This window comes from Megascapheus bottae, chromosome 14, assembly GCF_031878675.1.
Source record: "Megascapheus bottae isolate mThoBot1 chromosome 14, mThoBot2.hap1, whole genome shotgun sequence".
Lineage (NCBI taxonomy): Eukaryota > Metazoa > Chordata > Mammalia > Rodentia > Geomyidae > Megascapheus > Megascapheus bottae.
Window position 1 is genome coordinate 26,674,182 of NC_143522.1, and position 22,750 is coordinate 26,696,931.

General features: G+C 43.0%; 2 protein-coding genes and 1 pseudogene across 2 annotated transcripts in view; 2 read left to right on the top strand and 1 right to left on the bottom strand.

The window, feature by feature from the left end:
- The first annotated feature begins 3,946 nt into the window (after nucleotides 1-3,946).
- On the top strand, nucleotides 3,947-4,932 carry Bdkrb1 (bradykinin receptor B1). The gene is given in 2 exon segments (XM_090345419.1): nucleotides 3,947-4,910; nucleotides 4,913-4,932. Coding segments are annotated over 2 exon segments (981 nt in total). The 5' UTR covers nucleotides 3,947-3,949.
- Nucleotides 4,933-7,120: 2,188 nt separating this feature from the next.
- LOC150054883 (uncharacterized) lies at nucleotides 7,121-12,580 on the top strand (annotated as a pseudogene).
- A 4,538-nt stretch (nucleotides 12,581-17,118) lies between these two features.
- Atg2b (autophagy related 2B) overlaps nucleotides 17,119-22,750 on the bottom strand; it is a 78,541-nt gene continuing 72,909 nt past the window's right edge. Inside the window, exons 40-42 of the mRNA XM_090344790.1 lie at nucleotides 22,708-22,750; nucleotides 21,647-21,796; nucleotides 17,119-18,412 (exon numbers count right to left, since the gene is read on the bottom strand). The exon at nucleotides 22,708-22,750 is cut by the window's right edge and continues 112 nt beyond it. Coding sequence (XP_090200916.1) covers nucleotides 18,182-18,412; nucleotides 21,647-21,796; nucleotides 22,708-22,750 — 424 coding nt within the window. The 3' untranslated portion in view covers nucleotides 17,119-18,181. The remainder of the gene's footprint in view (nucleotides 18,413-21,646; nucleotides 21,797-22,707) is intronic.

Genomic DNA, 22,750 nt, shown 5'->3' on the forward strand with positions numbered 1-22,750 from the left:
TAATTCCCCATTCGCCCCTACTTCTCCATGTCCAGCATCCAAACAGATCAAGTCCATACTCGACCCCCGGTCATCCCCTGAGAAGTCTGTTCTATTGTCGCAGCCACATCAACCACTGACAACTTCATACCTGCAATGTGCTGCAGCAGTGGGGGGGGGGGGGGGAGGAGCCCTGGGGCTCTAATAAACCCGATCACTCCCTATCATCTCCTCTGTGCCACTCCAGCTTTCACAGATGCCATGCTTCTGTGGGATGCTTATTACTTACCACAGCTCTTCTCCTGCAGAGCAGGTTTTTTCCTGTTTCATTCACTGCTACCCTCAGATCCCTGAGAGAGCTCAAGGAATGAGCTAGCCATGCCGTCGGCAGTGGCTCTGTGGATGAATGAATGGGGGAGCTCCAGCTACTGGGTGATGGGACAGGACAAAATTGGTAGAAGGGATTCTTCTGGTCATCACCTCCTTAGAGGACAGACAGCTCAGAGACATGATGGGAACTGCCCAAGGTCACATAGCAAAGTAGACTTATTAAGATAAACTCTACTAGGTACTGTGAGGCCCTGCTAGGTTGAAGGACCTCCCATGTCCCAGAGGAACAGCACTAAGGATAGTTATTGTCAAGTCTGCGTGTCAGACTGATAACTCCTCCAGTTAGGGCGCAGGGTGGACTTTTGGGTGCTGGGGCTCATGTGAGTGGCAGAAACCCCACAGCATCTCTGTGTATGGGCCTGTGGATCTCCCCTGGTGCCTCTGCTGGTGGACACCCCAAATCCACTAGTACAGGACACAGTCCTGTCCACACATGATCGTACTTACCAGAAGACATGGTGTACCCTAAGGAAGGAGGCAGTGTTTCTTTCCCTCAGAAATGCAGAGTGACTCCCAGGTACCTTCATATCCTCACTCCCTCGTTAGGTGTCTTCAGATAACTATTTCTCTGGGCCCAATTTACCTATCCCTCGCAGGGGCGAAAATCACAGCAGAAAGGAAAAGATACTGGCCCAACCCAAGCACGTGGCTCAGTCCAGATCCTGCTAAGTGCGGTCTGTGTGAGTGCAGACAAGCAGCAGAGGTCAGCACTGCATACTCATGAGCCAAAGGGGCTGCCAAGAAAATTGAGAAAAAAAACAGGAAACACTTAGAAAGGTGTTGGGATTTATAGATATAGATATCTATCTATAGAGGGGACAGGGAGAGAGAGAGGGAGACAGAGAGGGAGAAAGAAAAAAGGAAGGGAGAGCAAGAGAGAGAGAAAGAGGAGAGAGAGAGAGAGAGAGAGAGAGAGAGAGAGAGAGAGAGAGAGAGAGAGAGAGAGAATAATGTTATTTTTCTGAGAGTGTTAATACCTTAACTGGAACTCAGAGCCTCATTCTCTCATCTGCTTTACCAATTGAGCCAGCCTGGCATCTTTTGGGTTATTATGGAAATGGAGTCTTGAGGATTTTTCTGTCCAAACTGGCCATGAGCCTCCAGATCTGTCTGCTGAGAAGCTAGAATTACAGGTGTGAGTCACCAGTGTCCAGCTGTATTACTCTTATTATCCTGTTGCTCACATTTTTCAAAGCCAACAGAATAACCTTCTTATTCTGGCGGGTCTCACTGTTACCCTGACATGTCTACTCCACTGGCCCAGATCTCAGGAAAGGCTGTGACATGATACCTGTCTCCATATCTGCAACCCCTGCGGGCAGTGTCTTACAAAGTCTTGGTTCATTAAATATTAGTGGTTGCTTCATAACAATGATGATATGGTTATTAATGAGAGTGGTCACCAGCTATCGTGGAGAGTCTCTTCCCTGAAAGCACCACCCAGGTATTATCAGCACAGTTACAAACCAGCTGGCTAAGGTCCTTCTGACCTTCTTGCATAACAGTCATGGGTAAGCAAGCAGCTCCTCAGCAGTGGTGTGTGACAGTGCTCAGGCGCAGGTGGCACCCTCTCATGGCAGTGCTGGAATGGGGAATCTGGCCCAGAGTGTCTGACAGTGCCTGTGGAGGCAAGTGTTAAGCTCCCCAGCCCTGGGGTCACTGGGGAGTCTGTAGAGCAAGCGCTATCACTCTTACACCACCATGAGATGAGCCTGACAGCTCTGCCCTGCTAGAGCTCTCACTTTTGCTTCTTCTCTCTTCGTGTCATCAGCTCAGATGCTGTGCCAATGATAAAAATCAAAAGTAGGCGAGAGCAGGGTGAGTGCTGTGGCTCTCACCTGTAGCCCTAGCTACTCAGGAGGCTGAGATCTGAGGATCAAGGTTCAAAGCCAGCCCAGGCACAAGGAACCTCTAGAAAATGGGAAATGGCGCTTGGCTCAAGCATAGGATGGTAGCCTTGAGCTGAAGAGCTCAGGGATAGTGCCCTGGCAGAGTTCAAGCCCCATGACCCACAAAAAAAAGTAGGCAATAAGACAACTGGAGCTGTGTGTACGTGTGTGCATGTGCCAGTGCCAGGGTTTGAACTCAGCGCTTGGATGCTGTCCCTTAGATTTTCACTGAAGCCTAGTGCTCTACTGTTTGAGCTACACTTCCACTTCCAGCTTTTTGCTGGTTAAATGGAGGTAAGAGTCTCGAAGACATTTCTGCCTAGGCTGGCTTTGAGCTTTGATCCTCAGCTCTCAGCTTCCACGCATAGCTAGGATTACACATGTGAGCCACCAGTACCCAGCAGAAAGAAGCTATGGGGTCCAATGTTGCAACACCAGGAAGAGACTCAAGAGGGCGCATCTCAGCTCTCACCACGTATATTGAGCACCCTGTGTGTACAGCCAGGAAGTGGGGGTAAAGACAAGAGTCTCATGCAAAAGAACTGTGTTTGCCCAAGTCACAGGTTGTCCCGTGAGCCACCAAAGGTTGAGCTCCTCCTCTGCTCCAGGCAGGAATGGTTCCACTATAGAGTTTGTCAAGGCTGGGTATTGGGACAGTGTCTTCCATTGTGGAGATTCTGCTTTGGCAGCAAGCAGCTCTGATTGGTGTTCATGGAGTGTTCAAAGCAGCTGGTGTTAGCATGAGGCAAGGGCAGCCTGGCTGGCCATCCTTCATTTGGGCAACTGGAGTACCAGATGCCAGCTAATAGCACATTAGAGTCAAATCATGCTAGTTCCTAACATCTCCACACACTTGAAGGAAAAACAAAAAACAAAAATCCAAACGGTGCTTACAATAAAGTCTCATCATTAATAGCAGCAGTATTTCAATCGCATTTGACAGTGCTCTCCCAATGCTTAACTCCTGTACCATTGCTCAGTAGAGAGATGGGTTCCTACCATCTGTTTTATCTCAATTGCTCCGGGGCAGTTCACTTAGCTCCAATTTTATTTTTTAAAGGAAACATCCATGGGTCTAAGTAGCTTCCAGCAAGTTGTAAATCAGAGGCCAGCAAACTCTTCCTTGTTTAAAAACAAACAACTAAGCTTTAGCTAGGGATGTGGCTCAAGTGATCGAATGCTCACATAGCAAGCTTAAAGCCTTGGAGTTCAAATCCCAATAATACAAAAAAAAAAAACCCAAAACCCCAAAAAAGCCAGTTTTGCAGGCTGGTTCTGCTCCAAGTACTCATCTCTGCTTTTGGAGCATGACAATAAACATATATGTAGATGGTGGCAACAAAATTATTGTTGTTGGGCACTGGTGGCTCTTGCCTATAATACTAGCTTCTCAGGAGGCTGAGATCTGAGGATCACAATTCAAAACCAGCCGAGGCAGGAAAGTGCATGTGACTCTATCTCCACTAGAAAACCAGAAGTGGCACTGTGGCTCAAAGTGGTAAAGTGTTAGCTTTGAGTTAAAGAGCTCAGAGACAGTGCCCTGGCCCCCAGTTCAAGCTCCATGACCAACAACAACAAAAAACCCAAAACCTTTAGTGTCTCAAAGCAGGGTGGAGGGAGGGTTGATTTCGTCCGTGGGCTGCAGTTTTCCACCTCCGCCACTGGGCACTTTGCCTTTCAGGTCACTGTGAATGGCATCCCAGATCCTGCTGGAGCTCCAGCCCTCCAACCAAAGCCAGTTGTCCCCTCCCAACGCCACCTCTTGTGACAATGCTCAGGAAGCCTGGGAGCTGCTACACCGAGTGTTACCAACATTCATCATCACAGTCTGCTTCTTCGGCCTCCTGGGAAACCTTCTAGTCCTATCCATCTTCCTCCTGCCCCGGCGGCGACTGAATGTGGCAGAAATCTACCTGGCCAACCTGGCAGCTTCTGATCTGGTGTTTGTCTTGGGCTTGCCCTTCTGGGCAGAGAATATCTGGAACCAGTTCAACTGGCCCTTTGGAGGCCTCCTCTGCCGCACAGTCAATGGCGTCATCAAAGCCAATCTGTTCATCAGTATTTTCCTGGTGGTAGCCATCAGCCAGGACCGCTACCAGGCACTTGTGCACCCCATGTCCAGTCGGAGGTGGCGGCGGCGACGGCAGGCCCAGGCCACCTGCTTGCTCATCTGGGTGACTGGGGCCCTCCTGAGTACACCCACATTCCTGCTGCGCTCTGTCAAAGCCCTCCCCGATCTGAATATCTCTGCCTGCATCCTGTTGTTTCCCCATGGGGCCTGGCACTTCGCGAGAATCGTGGAGCTGAACGTGCTGGGTTTCCTCCTGCCTCTGGGGGCCATCATCTTCTTCAACTACCACATCCTGGCTTCCTTGCGAGGGCCCGAGGAGGTCAGCAGGACCAGATGTGGGGGTCGCCGGGGCAACAAGACCACAGCGCTGATCCTCACCCTGGTGGCTGCCTTCCTGGTCTGCTGGACCCCCTATCATTTCTTTGCCTTCCTTGACTTCTTGGTCCAGCTGCAAGCTCTCCAGGGCTGCTTCTGGGAGGAGTTCACTGATTTAGGCCTGCAGCTAGCCAATTTCTTTGCTTTTATCAACAGCTGCATGAATCCGGTGATTTTTGTCTTTGTGGGTCGGATCTTCGGGATAAAGGCTGGGAACTTTATAAATGATGCACACCTACAAGTCTCATACCAGTGTCCTTGTCCCATCGGAAAGAAATCTTCCAAATGTTCTGGCAGAATTGAAACAATGAACCCAGTCATTTCTGACATCATAACGACCACCGTGGCACGCTGAGGAATGACCTCCAGAGAGACCGCAGGACCCAAGCCCTCGAGTCTGTGAAGGTTAACTTACAGGGAAGCCAGGACTTTTCCACAATGATGAAACTGTGGATCTTGAGTTGGGGAGCTGATCCGGAATTAGCAGGATAGCCCAGATGTAACTGCAAGGGTCCTTCTAAGGAAGTGGGAGGGTCAGAATGAGAGATGTGAGGACAGAAGCGGTCATAAGGATGGAACCCCAAGGACTTGGGGGTGTGGCTGTACTGGTGGGGCACTTTCTTCTGCTTAGGAGGTATGAGGCCGAGTTTAAAACTTAGTGCCGGTCAAGTGGTAGAGTGCTAGCCTTGAGCATAGAGAGGCTCAGAGACAGAACCCAGGCTCTGAGTTCAAGCCCCAGGACCAGCAAAACCAAAAACAAGCAACAAAACAGTGCGCGTGCATGCACACTCACGCGTGTGCACGCGCGCACACACACACACACACACACACACACACACACACAAAGGGGCCATGAGCCAAGGACTGCAAGCTCCTTTGGGAGCTGGAAAAGACAAAGATTTCCCTTCCCTTTCTCAGTCTCCAGAAGAACCCTGCCATGCTGACACCTTCAGCTCTGACCTCCAGAACTGGAAGAGAATAAACTTTTATTGTTCTGTTTTGCCAAGCTTGTAGTCATTTGTTACAGCAGCAACTGGAAACAAATACAGAGGTGGCCCAACTAGAAGACACGTTTATAAGGAAGTTTCAGAGATCTAAATAATTATGAATAAGAAAACAAGAAGTTTTACAAGTGTGCTGCAGATGCAGCAGCGACCAGGGGCTGGGGGAAAAGTGGGATCATAGAGGACACTGTGATTTGTACAGTAAATGGTGAGCTGAATTCCAGCACAGGGTGGCATCTAGGCAAGGAGAAGGAAGGGTACCCTCATAACCCGAAGTGGGAAGGCCTGTGAGTAGAGAACACTGGGGCGCTGCACTCCTCCTGCCTCCAGGGATCCAGTGCAGAGACTATTGGTGCCTCTGCCTTTAAAGATCTCATGACCCCATAACCAAGAGTGTCACACAGCTGAAGAAGCAACTGGCCAGGTGAGAGAAATGTGAGAACAGAGAAGGGGCTCTGGCCTGGGGTGGCTGGAAGGCTCAGAGAGAGTTTTTGGAGGACGAGACCTATAGCCTCACTCCCAAAGTGCTATCGTTGGTCAGGAAAAATAGGGAAAAAGTATGCTCCACTCCAAAGACCAATCAGAGCAAGGCAGGCAGGTTTTAGTAGGAAGGCGGGAATATGGAAGGTGAAGGGTGGCACATGAAGGAATGGATGCACTGGGGAAGCATGGCAGTGATCTGGGGGCTGACATGGGCTTCACCACAGCTTGAATGCGTGGATGGTGGTATCAATATATTCTCACAATGCCCTGCAGGCCCCAACAGCAGATGATCAGATTGCTCTAGAGTTGGATTTTGCCAGATGGATAGCCATGAGCCCCAAGGGTTGAGGATACTGTCAGACTGGAAGAGGACTGAAACAAAACCAGAAGGAAGCAAAGCAGGCATGTCAGCCAGCTTTCCACACTGCATCCTAATGCCTGAGGCAAAGGCAGGAGCAGGCACTGCAACCCAGCCACTGCACTGCAAACTGCCCTTTCTTCTTCCTCAGCCTGCAGTGAGTCTGTGGTTGATTAAAAAAACCCTTTCCATAGGTTGCCAAAATCAAGGCCACATTCAGAAAGAATGTACTGCCCTGTGAATCTGGCTAGCGGGCCTGCAATGAAAGGATACACTGCCAGCACCATCTGATGCTTGACACCTGATTTATGGGAGATAGGACACGTTCCAAAACACAGTAAGCTCCACACAGAGGGAGAGCAGCTGGCAAAACAACACGGGAAGGCTATTACTCTTCTGCTGGGAAGGTCAGTTGCTTATTTGCAGAGGAAGAAATTCCTGCATTGGTTCAAAGGACCAGTGCTGGGGAGAAAAAGAAATGTTTGAACTCCCACAGACCTGATGGATGGGCACGCCTCATACCTGGATCCAGGCCCAGGCTGCGCCTGAAGTGGTAAGACCTAGGTTGAAGATGAATTACTCTCACAATTTCTGCATTCTCAGTTCCAGTGCCCGTGAGACCTCCTACTTACTCTCTGTGAAGAGCCAAAGTGAGACGTGGCGCTTCTTTCCCAGTTCCCTGTGAATTCGGTCACTGGGTCAGTGCCAACCCTGGGAATCACGTAGGCCCTATCTCACATTTGCTGCTCTCGAGCCGGGAAGGAAAAAGCCCCATCTCCATCTCATCCATCACAAGGATATTCATCACCGGAACTGAGCAGCATTAAGACCTTTCAACATCCCAGCGTGGCACAACCCCACACTGTCAATGCCAAAGCAGATTCTTCTTTGAGGAGGAGTCGCACACTCTATGGGAAGCATGTGGAGACATCCTCCAAAGACCCCCCCCACCTCCACTTCTCCCAGCACAGGCTTCAAGGGCCTGGCAATAAGGCCAGGGCTGTTCGAAGCCCTTTAGTCCCAGCTGAACCCCTCCTAGGCTCTGAGCTCTCTTCACATCTTCCCTGCTTTTCCTCTTTCCTACTGTGAGGGCCAAAGGAGGCAAGGCCAGGCTTAGGGTACTCACAGTCCCCAGCCCCCTTCCCCCAGGATCTGCTCTCTCCCAGCATTCAGTACCCAGGCCCCCACTCTGTCCCGTGTCCAAGCTGGTGTCACCGCTGACAGCACAGTGAGGTGTGCAGAAGGGCAGGCCCTGCATCTACACACCACATTCCAGTGCCCCCACCTCCACCACCACATGCGCAGCCCGTCCAGAGCCCAGCCAGAGATACCTGGCCGAGGCAGGTGAGAGGCTGCCACGTGTCCTGCCTAGAAAGAGGCAAGGAATGTGCGAAGTTCTAGTATAAGAAAAAACTGTCTTTTCTAGCAAAGTGGGCTGCTTAAAAGTTCCTGGCCCAGTGGCTAGGTTTTTGGTTATTATTCTGCTTAGACAAGATCAGCAAGCACAGAAAGGGTAAGGAAGGATTTATGAAATGTAAGGTTTTGTCTTAACTGGTTTTTCCAGAAGATACCTCAGATTACTCAAGAAAAAGCAGGGCGGATATTTTAAGATGGCTTGTATACTGTTTATCTTGTTTCAAAGTATTTTAATGTGAACAGGAGCAGCCTACCTATTCAGTATGCTTCCTTGCCAGATTTTCTTGAAGAGCATATTTATAAGCTGAAGTGTGTGTGTGTGTGTGTGTGTGTGTGTGTGTGTGTGTGTGTGTGTGTGTGTGTGTGTGTGTGTGTGACAATCACATCCTTGAGGTCCTAGGTCAATATTGACCACAGCAATAGCTCTGAAAGCACTGTTTTCTCCCATAAGCTAGAAGTGAGGGTTGAGGATGGCTCAAAAACTCAAAAAGTGGGAAAGCTTGACACCCAGCACATACTATAGCACTTGACATACCAATACTTTTTAAGTCATTAGTCTTTTTAAATGATTTAAATATTTAAGGAAAATGTTCCTCTCAATAGGTTTATCCAAGTATTTACCTAGGATCTTTAACACCAAAATTACAAGATGTATTATCCCAAGATCATACTGTGTAGAAAAAACAAACAGAGGCAGGAATAGCAACTTTTAACACCATATACCCAATGCATCTCAGAAACTGGTGGCAGACCTGGGCAAGGTAGCATACACATGCTGGTAATCCCAGCATTTGGCAAGAATCTGTTTAAAAACAAAACAAAACTGCTGATGGTTTCTCTCACAGCCCGTCAGTGCGTCCGGGCGAGACTTCACGCCGCCAGCATGTCCTGCTACCTGCGCCCCCCCGAACACGTCTCTGTTTGTCAGGAATGTGGCGGACGACACCAGGTCTGAAGATTTACGGCGTGAATTTGGTTGCTGTGGTGCAGTAGTTGATGTGTATATTCCACTTGATTTCTCCACCCGACCTCTAAGAGGATTTGCTTATGTCCAATTTGAGGATGTTTTTGATGCTGAAGATGCTTTACATAATTTGGACAGAAAATGGATTTGTGGACATCAAATCGAAATACAGTTTGCACAGGGAGATCGGAAGACCAAATCTAAGGAAGGGAGGAATGTGTACAGCTCTTCACACTATGACGACTATGACCGATACAGAGGTTCTAGAAGCCGAAGTTATGAGAGCAGGATATCAAGAAGTTGATCTTCTGATTACAACTATAGAAGATCTGATAGTCCTAGAAATAGAGGACCAACTGGAAGACCATGGCGTAACAGAAGCCATTCCAACAAAGATAGATTCAAACACCAAAATCATTTCCAGATCTAAATCCAATTCAAGATCACAGTCCAAGTCCCAGCCCAAGAAAGAATGAAGGCTAAATTACATTCTAGGTCTGCATCTCACACCCAAACTAGAAGTACCTCTAAACAGATTCCAAAACACATTATAAGTCTGCCTCAAGATATGAAAAGGAATCAAGAAAAAAAGAACCACCTAGATCCAAATCTCAGTCAAGATCACAGTCTGGGTCTAGGTCAAAATCCAGATCGCAGTCGTGGACTAGCCCTAAGTCCAGTGGCCACTGATAAGTTAAACCATGGTATTTTTTAGGCATGTATCACTCACTTATTCATAGTTTGGTATACTTAAATTATCAGGAGTACAATGTTGCAATGATGCATAAAAAACACTTGTTAGTTTTCCCTGTAGCAGGCAATGGTTATAATTAAAATGATATAGTGTTGAGAAGCCACTCTTAAAGAGGCCGGTTTGTTTACTGTTATGGGCAGCTACCAATTTGTGGTGTCTCTGTATATTTTTGTAAAGATTCTCATTTTTTTATGCCTCAAGTTTTAGTGAAAAGATGTTGGTTGACCATAATTTGCAACATTGTCTTAAAATAAATTTTCATATTAATATTTGGTAGAATTGTTAACCTAGAAATGTAGCTTGCTAATAAGATAGAATGATACAAAAGTGAAGTTGTAGCCACATTACACTTAATGCTCAGACACATTTAGGTTCAGGGTGGACCTTTATGTCTAGTCAAAATGTCTAGGCTTGTGATAATAAGTTTATTTATGATGCAGTATGGATCGCTGTCTTAGGGAATGATGCCAACTAGGTCAAATAGCATCTTCAGGAAAATTTGAGTTTTTCACTGAAACATAGAGCCTTTACTGTTTTGTTTTCTAGTTTCTAAAATTTGGAACAGAAAAACTCCCTTTAAAATTTGAGTTAGCCGATGATGGTAGAAATAATTTTAAGGGGAAAGGGATGTTTTTACGTAGTTATTTTTCAATTTAAGGAATATTGTTATTTAGTTTTCTTATTGCTATAGAAGCATTAGATAGTTTCAAAGTAGGTTTCTGTGTGTGCGTGTGTGCATGTGTGTGTAGTATAAAATAACTCAATTTTGATGCTTAGAGGACTTGGCACGTGCATTTGTAAACGTTTGCCTGCCTCTTTATGTGGGAGGCTTGCTCTTCACACCTCAGTTTAATGTGAGGCAACTTGAAAGACACTTCATCCTAGCTGATTCTGTGGTGCCATGAAACAATAATTTTGGAAAAAGGATTAGTTTTATGCAAGAGCTTCATCTCTTAGTTTTTGATTATCACTGTAGTATCTGGCTCAAAATGAAGAATATCCTTTACTATTTATCATTTCTAATAGTTCTCTGAAACATTTGGAAGTAATAAAAAGTGACTTGAAATATCCAGTACCATTTCAGAGTAAAAGTTAGCATCTTTGAAAATCTCAGACTGCTTGCTTGTAGATATGAGTAAGAAATACTGTGGGGAATTTATTTCTTTTGGTTTTAGGGGCCGGGAGTTTGGCCTAGTGGTAGAGTGCTTGCCTAGCATGCACGAAGACCCAGGTTCGATTCCTCGGTACCACATGCATAGAAAAAAGCTGGAAGTGGTGCTGAGGCTCAAGCCTTGAGAAAGTTCAAGGACAGGGCTCAGGCCCTGAGCTCAAGCCCAGGACTGGCAAAAAAAAAAAAAAAAATTGGTTTTAGAGGTCTAGGGCCCTGCCTGTAAAGAACAAAGATGGTTTTTAATACTGTTTGTGGAATGTGTTTAAAGGATTGATTCTATTTGGTAGCATTTCTAACTTTGGTTTCTTCATTGTTTGCAGTTAATGTTCATGTTCTGCTATGCAATCATTTATATGCATGTTTAATTTTTTTTTAGATTTTTCCTGCATGTATAGTTTAAACACAAAGTCTATTTAAAATTGTAGCAGTATTTGTAGTTCTAGCAAAGAGGAAAGTTGTAGGGTTAAACTTTGTATTTTCTTTCTTATAGAAGCTTCTAAAAAGGTATTTTTGTATGTTCTTTTAAACAAATATTGTGTACAACCTTTAAGATATCAATGTTTGGATCAAAAACAAGACCCAGCTTATTTCTTGCTGTAAATTAAGCAAACCATGCTACAATAAAAACATAATGAAGGAAATAATGATTAACTGGAATTATTATAGTATTGGATCTGATTTTAATTAACAATGGAAATAATTCTTTATAGACTTAGAAATATTCTTAATAAGTGATGCGTTAGGGTTAGAAATATTCTCAGTGATGCATTAGGCACAACTTAACTTTGGAACTGAAACCTGACAGAAAGCTACATCTTTTCCTTCCTGTCTCAAACTTGTTATATAATAGCCCTTAGGTTAAGCAACTTGAGAGGTTATTCAAAAGTGTTAAGATACATCCAAGTAAAATTTGGACCAGTTATTATACATTTATCCTTTCCTTAGGTGGATCATTAATTCTGCTCTCTTCCTAAACAAGATACAGTTAAAATTCTTTCACTGTTGGTGAGCGCTTATTACGTGATGTTAATCATTTTGGTGAAGTGATCTAGGTATTTTGTAGATTTAATTCTAGATATTTTAATAGTAATTAATTAGAGCTGATAATTTGTTATTGGAGATGTGCCAGACACTGTGTAAGAAGCTGTATTGACTCGTTCATCCTTCACAAAACCCTAGGAAGAAGATAGTTTTCTTTTTTCCAAATATTGTTTCTAAAACTTCACACTGACTAATAATTGAAATCATAAATGTTAGGATCCTATTGATACATGGTGAGGATTGGTATACAGTATTGAGTTTTAATTTTAGACATATGTCTGGCACTGGACTGTATTGTCAACACAAAAATTTAAGGCTGAAACTTTGCCTCTCTTTTTACTTAAGATCTCTGGATTTTTATTTTTATTATTATTATTTTAGTTTTTTTTAAGCCAAGTAAACAAGACTTTTGTCTTGAGAACAAATGCTTGTGAGAAAGGACAGGTGCTATATAGAATTGGGCCGTTAAATTACAACCCAGAGGGAAAGACCTGGGAACTACTGTACTATCTCTTGAGAATTTGGCCCAGTAAGCTGCTACATCCAGTCAACTAATGAATTCCTGTATACCAAAGAGAAGAATAAAGAAAACCAAACTGACAAAACATACTTCTTTTATTTAAGACCAAACTGCAGCTGGAATACCCAGTACAGTTCTACTTACTATACTTCAAGAAAGATCTGAAAGCAGAAAAAGAACCAAAGAAGGGCAGTTCAAGAGACCAAAGGGTGGGTGGAAGGTGCTGCAGTTATGAATACTGTATGAATATTTTGACTCTGGTCTGAAAAGATAAAAGCATTATCAAAACTACATGGAATAACTGAAGTCCCTTCAAGTATGAAAGTAAGCATTTTAGGACAAATAAAAGGCAATTCAATTTTGTACTTACAGAAACCAATCCCTAAAACTGAACAGATTTATATTGATTCATAAGTTAATGGACTCTAGGATGTCTGGACATGGAGGAAGACAGCCACCACAGACTCCTATGGTGCCTCGATTGTCTGTCTTAAACCTGAATTGAGTAGGGGAAAGTATGGTCCAATCTAAACTTTCTTGGTTGTCTCTTAAAACTCAGTTCCCCCTTGGCAAGTCTTGCCTTGTTTATTCTGGTGCCAGTATTTTCTGCTTAAAACGCTCTGTGTTGGCATCTGAGTTTATTTACTTGTATATAACATGCAGTTTATATCTTTAACCACTGTTTCCCAGATAAATCCCAGTTATACTCGACATCCAGCTGAAAGGGCCTGTCTCTTCTCACCTCATCCTAGTCACTGTGTTCAGCAAATATTTAATGTGCCCTTAGTGTGAACAAAACATTTTACTGAATAACTGAGGAGCATAGATAATAAAAGTCTACTGAGCACAAAAATCTAGTGGGTCATTACCATGTGCCTCATGGTCCTGGAGTGTCATTTTATACCATTCATATCCTCATGTAATTGTAGAACCCAATATCATATCAAGGATAATTTTATGGTTATCTAGTATCTAGAAGTATCCAGTATTTCTGCTTTTTGCATTCCCATTAATCTAATAAACTCATTTATTGTACAAAAAAACCACAAACAAACCACTAACCAACCCTCAAAGAAGAAAGTGATAGCAGACAACAAGTCCTAGATCTGCTATTAAAAATGCCAAAAGCACAGCAACAACATTTCCTAGTGCAAGGACTCACAGATCTCCCACACACAACAGCTGGAGAGACTTTGGAAATAGCTCTTGGAGACAACAACAGTCACATCTAAAGAAAAATCCAACTATCAAATACTTTTATGTTTTCTAGAGTATTACTCTTTTCATGTTATAAATAGTCACACTAACAAAATATATTTCTATAAAACATGTGTATATACCAGTATTCTTTATCTTTCTTTATTTCAGGTCAGCTATGGGGCTTAAACTCAAGGCCTGATTACTGGTATTCTTAAATGCTTACTCTAAACAGGAAATTGGGAAGTGGACCAAAAAAAATCAATGTATACACTGGTGCCCTTATACTTGAGTGGAGATAACCTGATGTCTAAAACAAGTCAGGATGGACTACACAAGAGCTGAATTGGTGCTACTATGAAGCTTTTCAATGAAAGGCAAAATTCTGTGGAACCAGCAGATTATACAAATAAATCAAGACAAATACAACTAAAAATCAGAAGCTGCCATTTCATACATACAACATAAATGGAAAGAGCAAAATGCACACTACCGTGGAGGAAGAGGCTGCTAGCTCAACCTCCTGGTGACCAGAGATGGAATGGCACCAGCTGACATCACATAATCACTAACACACAGCAGACAGCACAAAGCAACACGATCGAAACAACTATGTGTTACAAAAACTGCTGACATTAAAAAGATGAATGTTAACTCAACTTCTCATCCCAAAAGAGACTGTCAAGGCAACTGTTGGAATTCTGGAATACTTTTGGTGTCCCAAGTGTGCAGACAATATGAGAAAAGGGAAATAATCACTGCATAAAACTGAATGATTTGCAAGTTAAACAGCAATGAATCAGGCACAGTGAGGCACACCTATAATACCAGGATAGAAAAGTAGAGAAAAGGAACAGTGTACCCAGCATACTCCTGCAAAGGATGAGATAAAAATAAGTTGGTTATGGCCCAGAGCGTGGCCTAGTGGTAGAGATTTGCCTAGTATGCATGAAGTTCAATTCCCTGGTAGCACATACACAGAAAAGGCTGAAAGTGGTGCTGTGACTCAAGTGGTAGAGCACTAGCCTTGAGAAAGCCCAAGGATAGTACTCAAGTCCTGAGTTTAAGCCTCAGGACTAGCGGAGAGAGCAAGAGAGAGAAAGAGAGAGAAAAGTAAGCTGTGCGCTAGTAGTCACCCTACCTGGAAGATAGGTGAGATAAGGTCATCCGGATGACAGCTGCAGGCCAGCCAAGGCAGAGATCCCTTCTTAACCCAAAGCAAGGCATATCCCAAGATTTGTAAGGAGATTGGGAGGACCATTGTACCAACTTAGCCCTGGCAGAAAAAAAACTTGAGACTCTTCACAGACAAAGATGGATATAGTAGCATGCACCTGTGCTCCCAGAAACCACAGGAAACCTAAAAGTGGTAAACTGCACCTCAGGTGTATGCCCAAGGAGGAAGCAACAACCTTCCTAAAAATAACCAGTGGGAAAAAATACGACTAGAGGTGCAGCTCAGTAATACCATTTCAGTCTAGCAAACATGAGATCTACAGCTCAAACCTCAGTACCCCACAAAAAAAATATTGGCAGATTAAGCACTATATTACTGATACATCAAGAATGACTATGTGTTCCAGTCAACCAAAATAAGATTTCCTGGTAATGAAAAACATTCATCCATGATATACTTCAATACTAATCTTTTCAATCTATCACTCAAACATTTGTATTTAACTTATTGTATACCAATTGGTATGTCCAGCTGCAGATAAAAAAAGAGCATATCACATCATATTCACTCAAACGTTTTGAGAAAACTTGAAAACTTTACAGACTTCCTCAAGGGAAGGAGGGGAGTGGGATGCACCCTGTAGCTCCACACCCACATGAGGAATTATATGTAATACACAGGAAGAAAATGGAAGAGGAGTTGAGTGACTTTAACATTTTCCCAATGTTAAGACAGTTAATGCTTAACCCTGAAGCCACTTAGCATAAAGTGGATTCTCATTTCAAACTCCCCTACACCCATCTATTCAAACCAGCGGTGTAAGACCAGCTTCAATCTCACAGGCACAGGAACAGTTCAGACATGGATCAGTGAGGCCTGAAGCAGCCTGTTGTGACCAGTGGCTCTTCCACAAGGACGCCCATCCTGTGACGTGGCAGGGGACTAGGCCCTGCTCTGACAAGGACACACATGCTACCTGATCATCCCCAATCCCTACGGGGCTCTGTCACAAGAAACCCCTTCACTTCCAGAGCAGTACTCTAAGGTTTAGGGAGCTGAAATAGCTTGGCAAGGTCAGCCATCTGTTTTGCAAGTGCAAATCTGGGAACCCAAGGATCCCACTAACTCTTCATCATGTCATCCATGATAACGCAGAAATTTCAACTTTAAAAAAAAAAAAAGCAAAAGATGGGCTGGCAGTTTGGCCTAGTGACAGAGTGCTTGCCTAGTATGCACGAAGACCCGGGTTCGATTCCTCGGTACCACATACATAAAAAAAACTGTGGCTCAAGTGGCAGAGTGCTATCCTTGAGGAAAAAGCCAAAGAACAATGCTCAGACCCTGAGTGCAAGGCCCAGGACTGGTTAAAAAGAAAAAAAAAAAAAAAAGCAAAAGGTATTTTGGCTCTTTACCAAACTTGAATCAGCCCTTGAGACTGAATTTCCAAGAGACACAAGGTTTCTGTCTCATACCATGATACAATCCATGGCAGGTACAAAATGGTAGAACAGAGGGAAGCACGGAGGTGTATTTACGATACATGCTTAAATGGGCTTTGTAAAGTTTGGCTGAAAGGTCCACATGCAACTTAGAGGGCAAAGAATAGGATCATTATTCTGCCCACTTGGAAGATAACTGACTTAAGTACAACTACAGAGTAAAGGTTTTACATTTGGATTAAATGTTTCAGTTTGTTGAATCCTAAGAGGTAACAGACATATACCATGGTAAGGTCACATGGTCAGGTCACTGGAATAGGACAACAGCCCCATTCCCACCCTGTGTCACAGAAGCAGACTAGATTGCCCTGGCAAAACAGCACTAGCACCTGGTTCTGTCTGCTTAGGCCACATGCTATGCAGACCCCATTTAACAGGGTATGTCTGAACAGTGGGAACTCTGAGTATTGTCTCTTTAAGTCTCCCAGTAATAAATAATAAAAATAAAGTACATTTAAATGCTGTCTAACACCATTTTAATAAATTCTCAACATCTGGATTGGGGGTTTGTGTTGCTTTCCTATTCAGAAGACCTAAGAGAATGAAACAACTTTAAGTTTCATTTTTCAAGCTGCAAAGAGAACAACAAATTCACCTTGATATCTCAACACACATTAGGATGAGGTTCCATCCACTTAGCAAGTTTAACTGGGGTGTAATATGAAGTCCCACAATTTCTTCTGCTGGATCACTCCTCAGGCAGCAGCATATAGGCTAACAACCAAATGGAAACAGTCAGCCAGGAGAGAAAGAGACTTTGGGTAGATCACAGAACTGCACGTATAAATATGCTCTAAAAAAAGTGAAATATTCATAGAAGCATAGAATGATTTTACCTTTAAATAAAAACTTTATTCATTCCTGACAGGTTATCAAAATGTACACTGTGAACCAAGTAAAAATGGTATTTTGAATTAGCTGACTAGAGCATTATTTGGAGGATTTTTATTTAATTTTCAAAGAGTAATACCTACTTTCAATCTCCCTGTCCACACACTGACACTATATCTGCTTTAAAATCAAACATAACAATTATACGGGCCCTGGTTCACTATACAATGAGCTTTTTTACTTATACTTAAAAATAAAGCTAACTATTAATTTTGGGTTACTTTCCCCAAAACTTTCAGATACATTTATTTACTCTTCTTCATATTTTATAAGTGATTTTTTAAATGACATAAAGAATACAGCACATGACTTGCATTGTCTGAACACACACACACACACACACACACACACACACACACACACACACACACACACACACACACACACACACACATACATATATATACACACACACAGGATAAAGTGCAGCACAACAGACCAGGTCTGTGACATTCACTTTCTCCGTCCCCACAGGATTTTCCAGGGAATTGGGAAGAAGGCAGTTCACAAGGGAATGGAAATACAATTCCACAAAGCACACTATGCTTTCTCACTGACACAGAATTGGAAATCCTATTTGCTTTGCTTCCCCTGTAGCTTTTCTTACTATGAGGGGAAAAGCCAGCTCCCCAGAGATACAAACACCTTCCCTGGTACTTTCAGAGTGCACCAAGGTTTTGGAACATTCTACACTGTAAAAGGAGGTTCCAATGTCTGTAAGGAGAATTACAAGCATCTGAGTAAAAGGAAGCATTCCACTTGGCAGCAAATGCTTAAGGATCTTTGACACCAACCACTGAACACTTCTACAGGCAAGTACCAAACTAGCCCTAAAATGTCAGGTTTTGGTTGCACATTGTTTTGACATTAAATTACAACTAAAAGATGCTTTTGTTCCTGAGATGAACACAATAAAATAAATGAGCTTTCTCTAAAGCTGCTGGCAGGATACGGAGTCTTACTTGCACTCTCACCCTCTGCATGAACAGTCACGAGGGAACATTAGTCTTCCCCATGGCGCCATTTCTGAGATTCGTCTTGCCGAACATCTGGTCTAATTTGGTTTCTCATGCCACCTAACACATTTGATGTTGCTTCTGTGGCAACAATGAGCGGCTTCACCACTGCCGGAGGAATCTGGCGCAGGACTTCGCCCACAGCACCAGTTACACCTCTGCTCTCGTGTTCCCGAGCCGCTGTTTCATATATCGTCTGAGCCGTGTCTGCAATTCCCTGCAGAGATTAGGAAGGAAGAATAGAGAGGTAAATCACTCGTCCAAAGTGTCAATTATTAGGGCCGGGAGTTTGGCCTAGTGGTACAGTGCTTGCCTAGCATGCACGAAGTCCCAGGTTCAATTCCTCAGTACCACATACACAGAAAAAAGCTGGAAATGGTGCTGTGGCTCAGTGCTCAGGCCCTGAGTTTAAGCCCCAGGACTCGTAAAAACAACAAAAAATGTCAATTGGCCAGGCGTGGTGGCTCACACCTGTAATCCTAGCTACTCAGGAGGCTGAGATCTGAAGATCAAGGTTCAAAGCCAGCCCGGGCACAAAAGGACCTGAGACTCTTATTTCTAATTAACCTTTAGAAAATGGGAAGTGGGGTTGGGCTCAAGAGTAGAGCGGTAGCCTTGAGCTTAAGAGCTCAGGGACAGCACCCAGGCAGAGTTCAAGCCCCATGACCCACCAAAAAAAAAAAAAGTCAATTATTCTCAACTATATACTATTAGTACAATTAACCAGCATCATGTCTGTCATTTGCAAAGCAAAACACTCTGTTTTTAAAAGGACTCGAGTGTAATGGAAAACACTCTACGGGAAAGACTTAGTTCTGACAGCGGCCCATGGGAAACCCAGGCAACACCCACTTCCCTCTTAGGAAGCCCACAGATCCTTAGTGATCCCTGAGCAGCTTCTCTACACGGTGTATCCCTTGATCCACGTTGACCTGGCCAACCACTTCTTACGTCAGCATACTCAATGAGGACCTGCACCTTCCATATAACCTAAGAAACAGCTCCACTAGGCTCTAGGAAACCATTCACTTTGGTTGAACACTTAGTGAATTAAATAGAAAATTCTAAGAGCATGAAGCAGGAACCTCTTGTTTAATGATCACAAACAAGGTTTTAGCTGCACTTCCATCTTTCTTCTTAAGTTGCAACATTAATCATACCATTGAACATGGCGTGAATATGGTAAGGCAGCTAACTGGTAAACTTCTGGTAAACTGGCTTCTCTGCCATTTATCTAACTCAGAACTCTCCAAAGGACATGGGGCACTGTTCCTTTTGACAAATACAGTTTAAAGAAACTCTGGGTTCTGTAGAGAAATCAAAGACCTCTTTCTCACCCAGAATCTTGCCTATCATTTTGGCAAGCTAACAAAGAATCATTGAGGGCAGGCAAAAACGTGTAACACTATGGAGCATGTGTAAGTACATGGTCCAGAAGCAACAAGGTGATATTTGAAAACTACCTAGAAATCGTCCATACAATGAACATAGACTTAGGATTAAATATTTTCCTACATTACCTTCCTCTCCACCAGCATCCAACCATTATAAACAGAGTGTAGTATAATAATCAACCAAATTTAGAAATGTAAAAGTAAATTTAAAATCAGCCCCACTGCTTAACTGTGTGCCCCTCAACAAGTCATTAAAATACTACCTTTTCTTATGGTGTTTGTTAGCATTAAATGGAGTGGCTCATCTAATCAGCTGAACAAAGTTTAGAAGACAGTGAATGTTCTATAAGTTCTTACAAGGACCTTACTGCCCTCAACAGAAATACCCAACCCAGACTCAACAAATTTTCGGTAAAAGGCCTTAGAGATTTGTGAGCCACATTCTGTTCAGGCATTCTTTTTATAATACTTGTTTCTGAGCATAAAACAACAGGTTCCCGCTTTACATACTCAGAATTTTCTAAGTAATCCAATAAAATGGCTTTTCATCTTGACTGAAATTCACAGTTATCTCTTCTAATATCTAGCTAGTAACTTAAAACAAAGTAGATAATTTCCTCAAGCTTTTTGTAAGGTACAAAAACTATCATTAGTACCAAGGTTTATATAAAAATAGGCAGAGAAAAGATGTTTAGCTACAAACTAGCCTGCTAACCCTTGGCTTTAAAAGATGAGCTATCTGTGAATCACCTGAGATGTCTTCTCTTCATTTCTGACTTACTAATATGTAAATGAAAGAAGTATTTATCATAATTTACTAAACATTCATAAAGATACTCTCATACTGAATCCAAATTCATGGTAACCATCCCAATCCATGTTTACCATTCTCATCTCTCTGCATTCATTTTCTCTTCTCTCAGCTTTAGAGGAAAAAAAATGAATTTTAGAGTCAGTCCTCTGAGACCTCCAAAGCTTCTGCTGTCAGGTGAAATACTGGCCTATGTCCCTTGGCCTGTGGTCAGAACATGACTGGCAACAATCTTTAATGAGATTCTGAACATAAGTCTTAGGTGCAATGACTCAAAACTTCTTTGTGACCCATTAAGCTGGGAAATGCTACTGACAATACCCAGGAAGACCCAGAGGTTCAATGGTATAGCTGTCAGATAGAAGCTTAGCAATAGTTAATACAATTTGTGTTTCCCAGAGTTAACACTTGCCAATCCTCAAAAAACAAACAACAAAAAAAACCCAGACCAAGATGGATACTTCCAATTGCTGTGTTTTATGAGTAGGGGAACAGGGGGATAATGAGGGGCAAGGGAGAGAAATGTCCATCGATAGTATGGTAAAATCATGCAATGAAATACTATAAAGTCATATAAATTATACTCCATGTAGACATAGATATACCTTGAAAAAATTAAGTTGCAAAATAATATAGGATACTACATTTAGGTAAGCACAAAATATAAATACTAGTTTGTTTTGCTTATAACACATATAACAACACTTTTACAAAGTGTTGTGCCACCTTCAAAAAAAGGAGGCATGGTAATGAGTTGGTTGAGACATTCACAGAAAGGTAATAAACAAATCTGAGTGAACAGCAATCTGCATTAAAATGTTTCTGTCCTGGGGCCGGGAGTTTGGCCTAGTGGTCGAGTGCTTGCCTAGCATGCACGAAGACCCGGGTTCGATTCCTTGGTACCACATACTTAGAAAAAGCTAGAAGTGGTGCTGAGGCTCATCTAGCCTTGAGAAAAATCCAAGGACAGTGCTCAGGCCCTGCGCTTAAGCCCAGGACTGGGGAAAAAAAAAGTTTCTGTCCTTCCCTGCACACTGCTAGATGAAAAGAGAAGATCAGTCTGCTCAATCACAACCTACCTCTCCTCCTTTCTCTCTCATGCAGATGTGCCCCCAGGCTGCTGCTGGCAGCTCCTCTTTTACTTCCAGGAGTTTCCCCAAAGCCACTAAAATCACTGACTACTTTTTGGGTAGAAGACAAGAATGCTACAGACGAGTTGTAGACGCCAGCTCAAGTTACCACATACCTCCTTCACAACACTGTAGGCCTTGGCTACACCTTCCCTCAGGTCTACTGGCTGGTGGGCTAAGCGGTGATGAGGAAATCTTTTGGTCTTCTTAGCCTCAATGGAGAGGGTACCAGGAGACACCATGTCATAAGCAGTCTCTGCTGCTGCCTGGGTCATTTTATCAGAAGGAAGAAATTAATTAGAATACAGTCTGGAGAACTAGATATCAACAGTCCAACAGCGCCCTCTGATGGGATGCCAGGAAAAGACATACCCCTGAAAGACATTTCTAGTGTTGGATTTCCTCACAAGAATTCACAATCTTTACTACTGGAACTTGAAGGATAGTGTATAACTCCTCTCTTAACTGAGAATACTCAATATTTTCATGCTGTCAGTGACAAACTTTGCTGCTGCTACTCTTTTATTGGTTATGCTATTATTAGATATAGCTATGATACTTTCCTATAGAGGGTTAAAATAAATCTGCTATTTTAATAGTCATTATTTACCTGACACAGGCAAACAAATCTGGCACTGCATTTCACTGCCTTATTCTATTAGTTAATATAAAGCAATAAAATGAACATGAAAGCCAGGTATAATGGTATGGTGGTGTACAGTTGTAATCTCAGCATTTGTGAGAATGAAGCCGTGAGTTTAAGGTAGCCTAGAGACATACTAAGATCTTAATCTTTAAAACTGGAAAAAAGAGGGCCGGGAGTTTAGCCTAGTGGTAGAGTGCTTGCCTAGCATGCATGAAGATCCGGGTTCAATTGCTTGGTACCACATACATAGAAAGAAGCCAAAAATGGTGCTGTGGCTCAAGTGGTAGAGCTCTAGCCTTGAGAAAGCCCAAAGACAGTGCTTAGGCCCTGAGTTCAAGGCCCAGGACTGGCAAAAAAAAATTAAATTTAAAAAAATGGAAAAAAGAAAAGAAATTAAGTATATTAAACCTTTATAAATACATCTACTTTCAACATTTTGTGCATTTTTTTCAAAGCTAAGCTTAAAAAAATTCCTTATCCACTTTAAAGTAGCTCTTCTTTGTGGAGATGGGGTAGGTAGGTGAAAGATACCTGTATGGTTTGAACCATTCTGTTTGTGAGTTCTAGAGCAGCC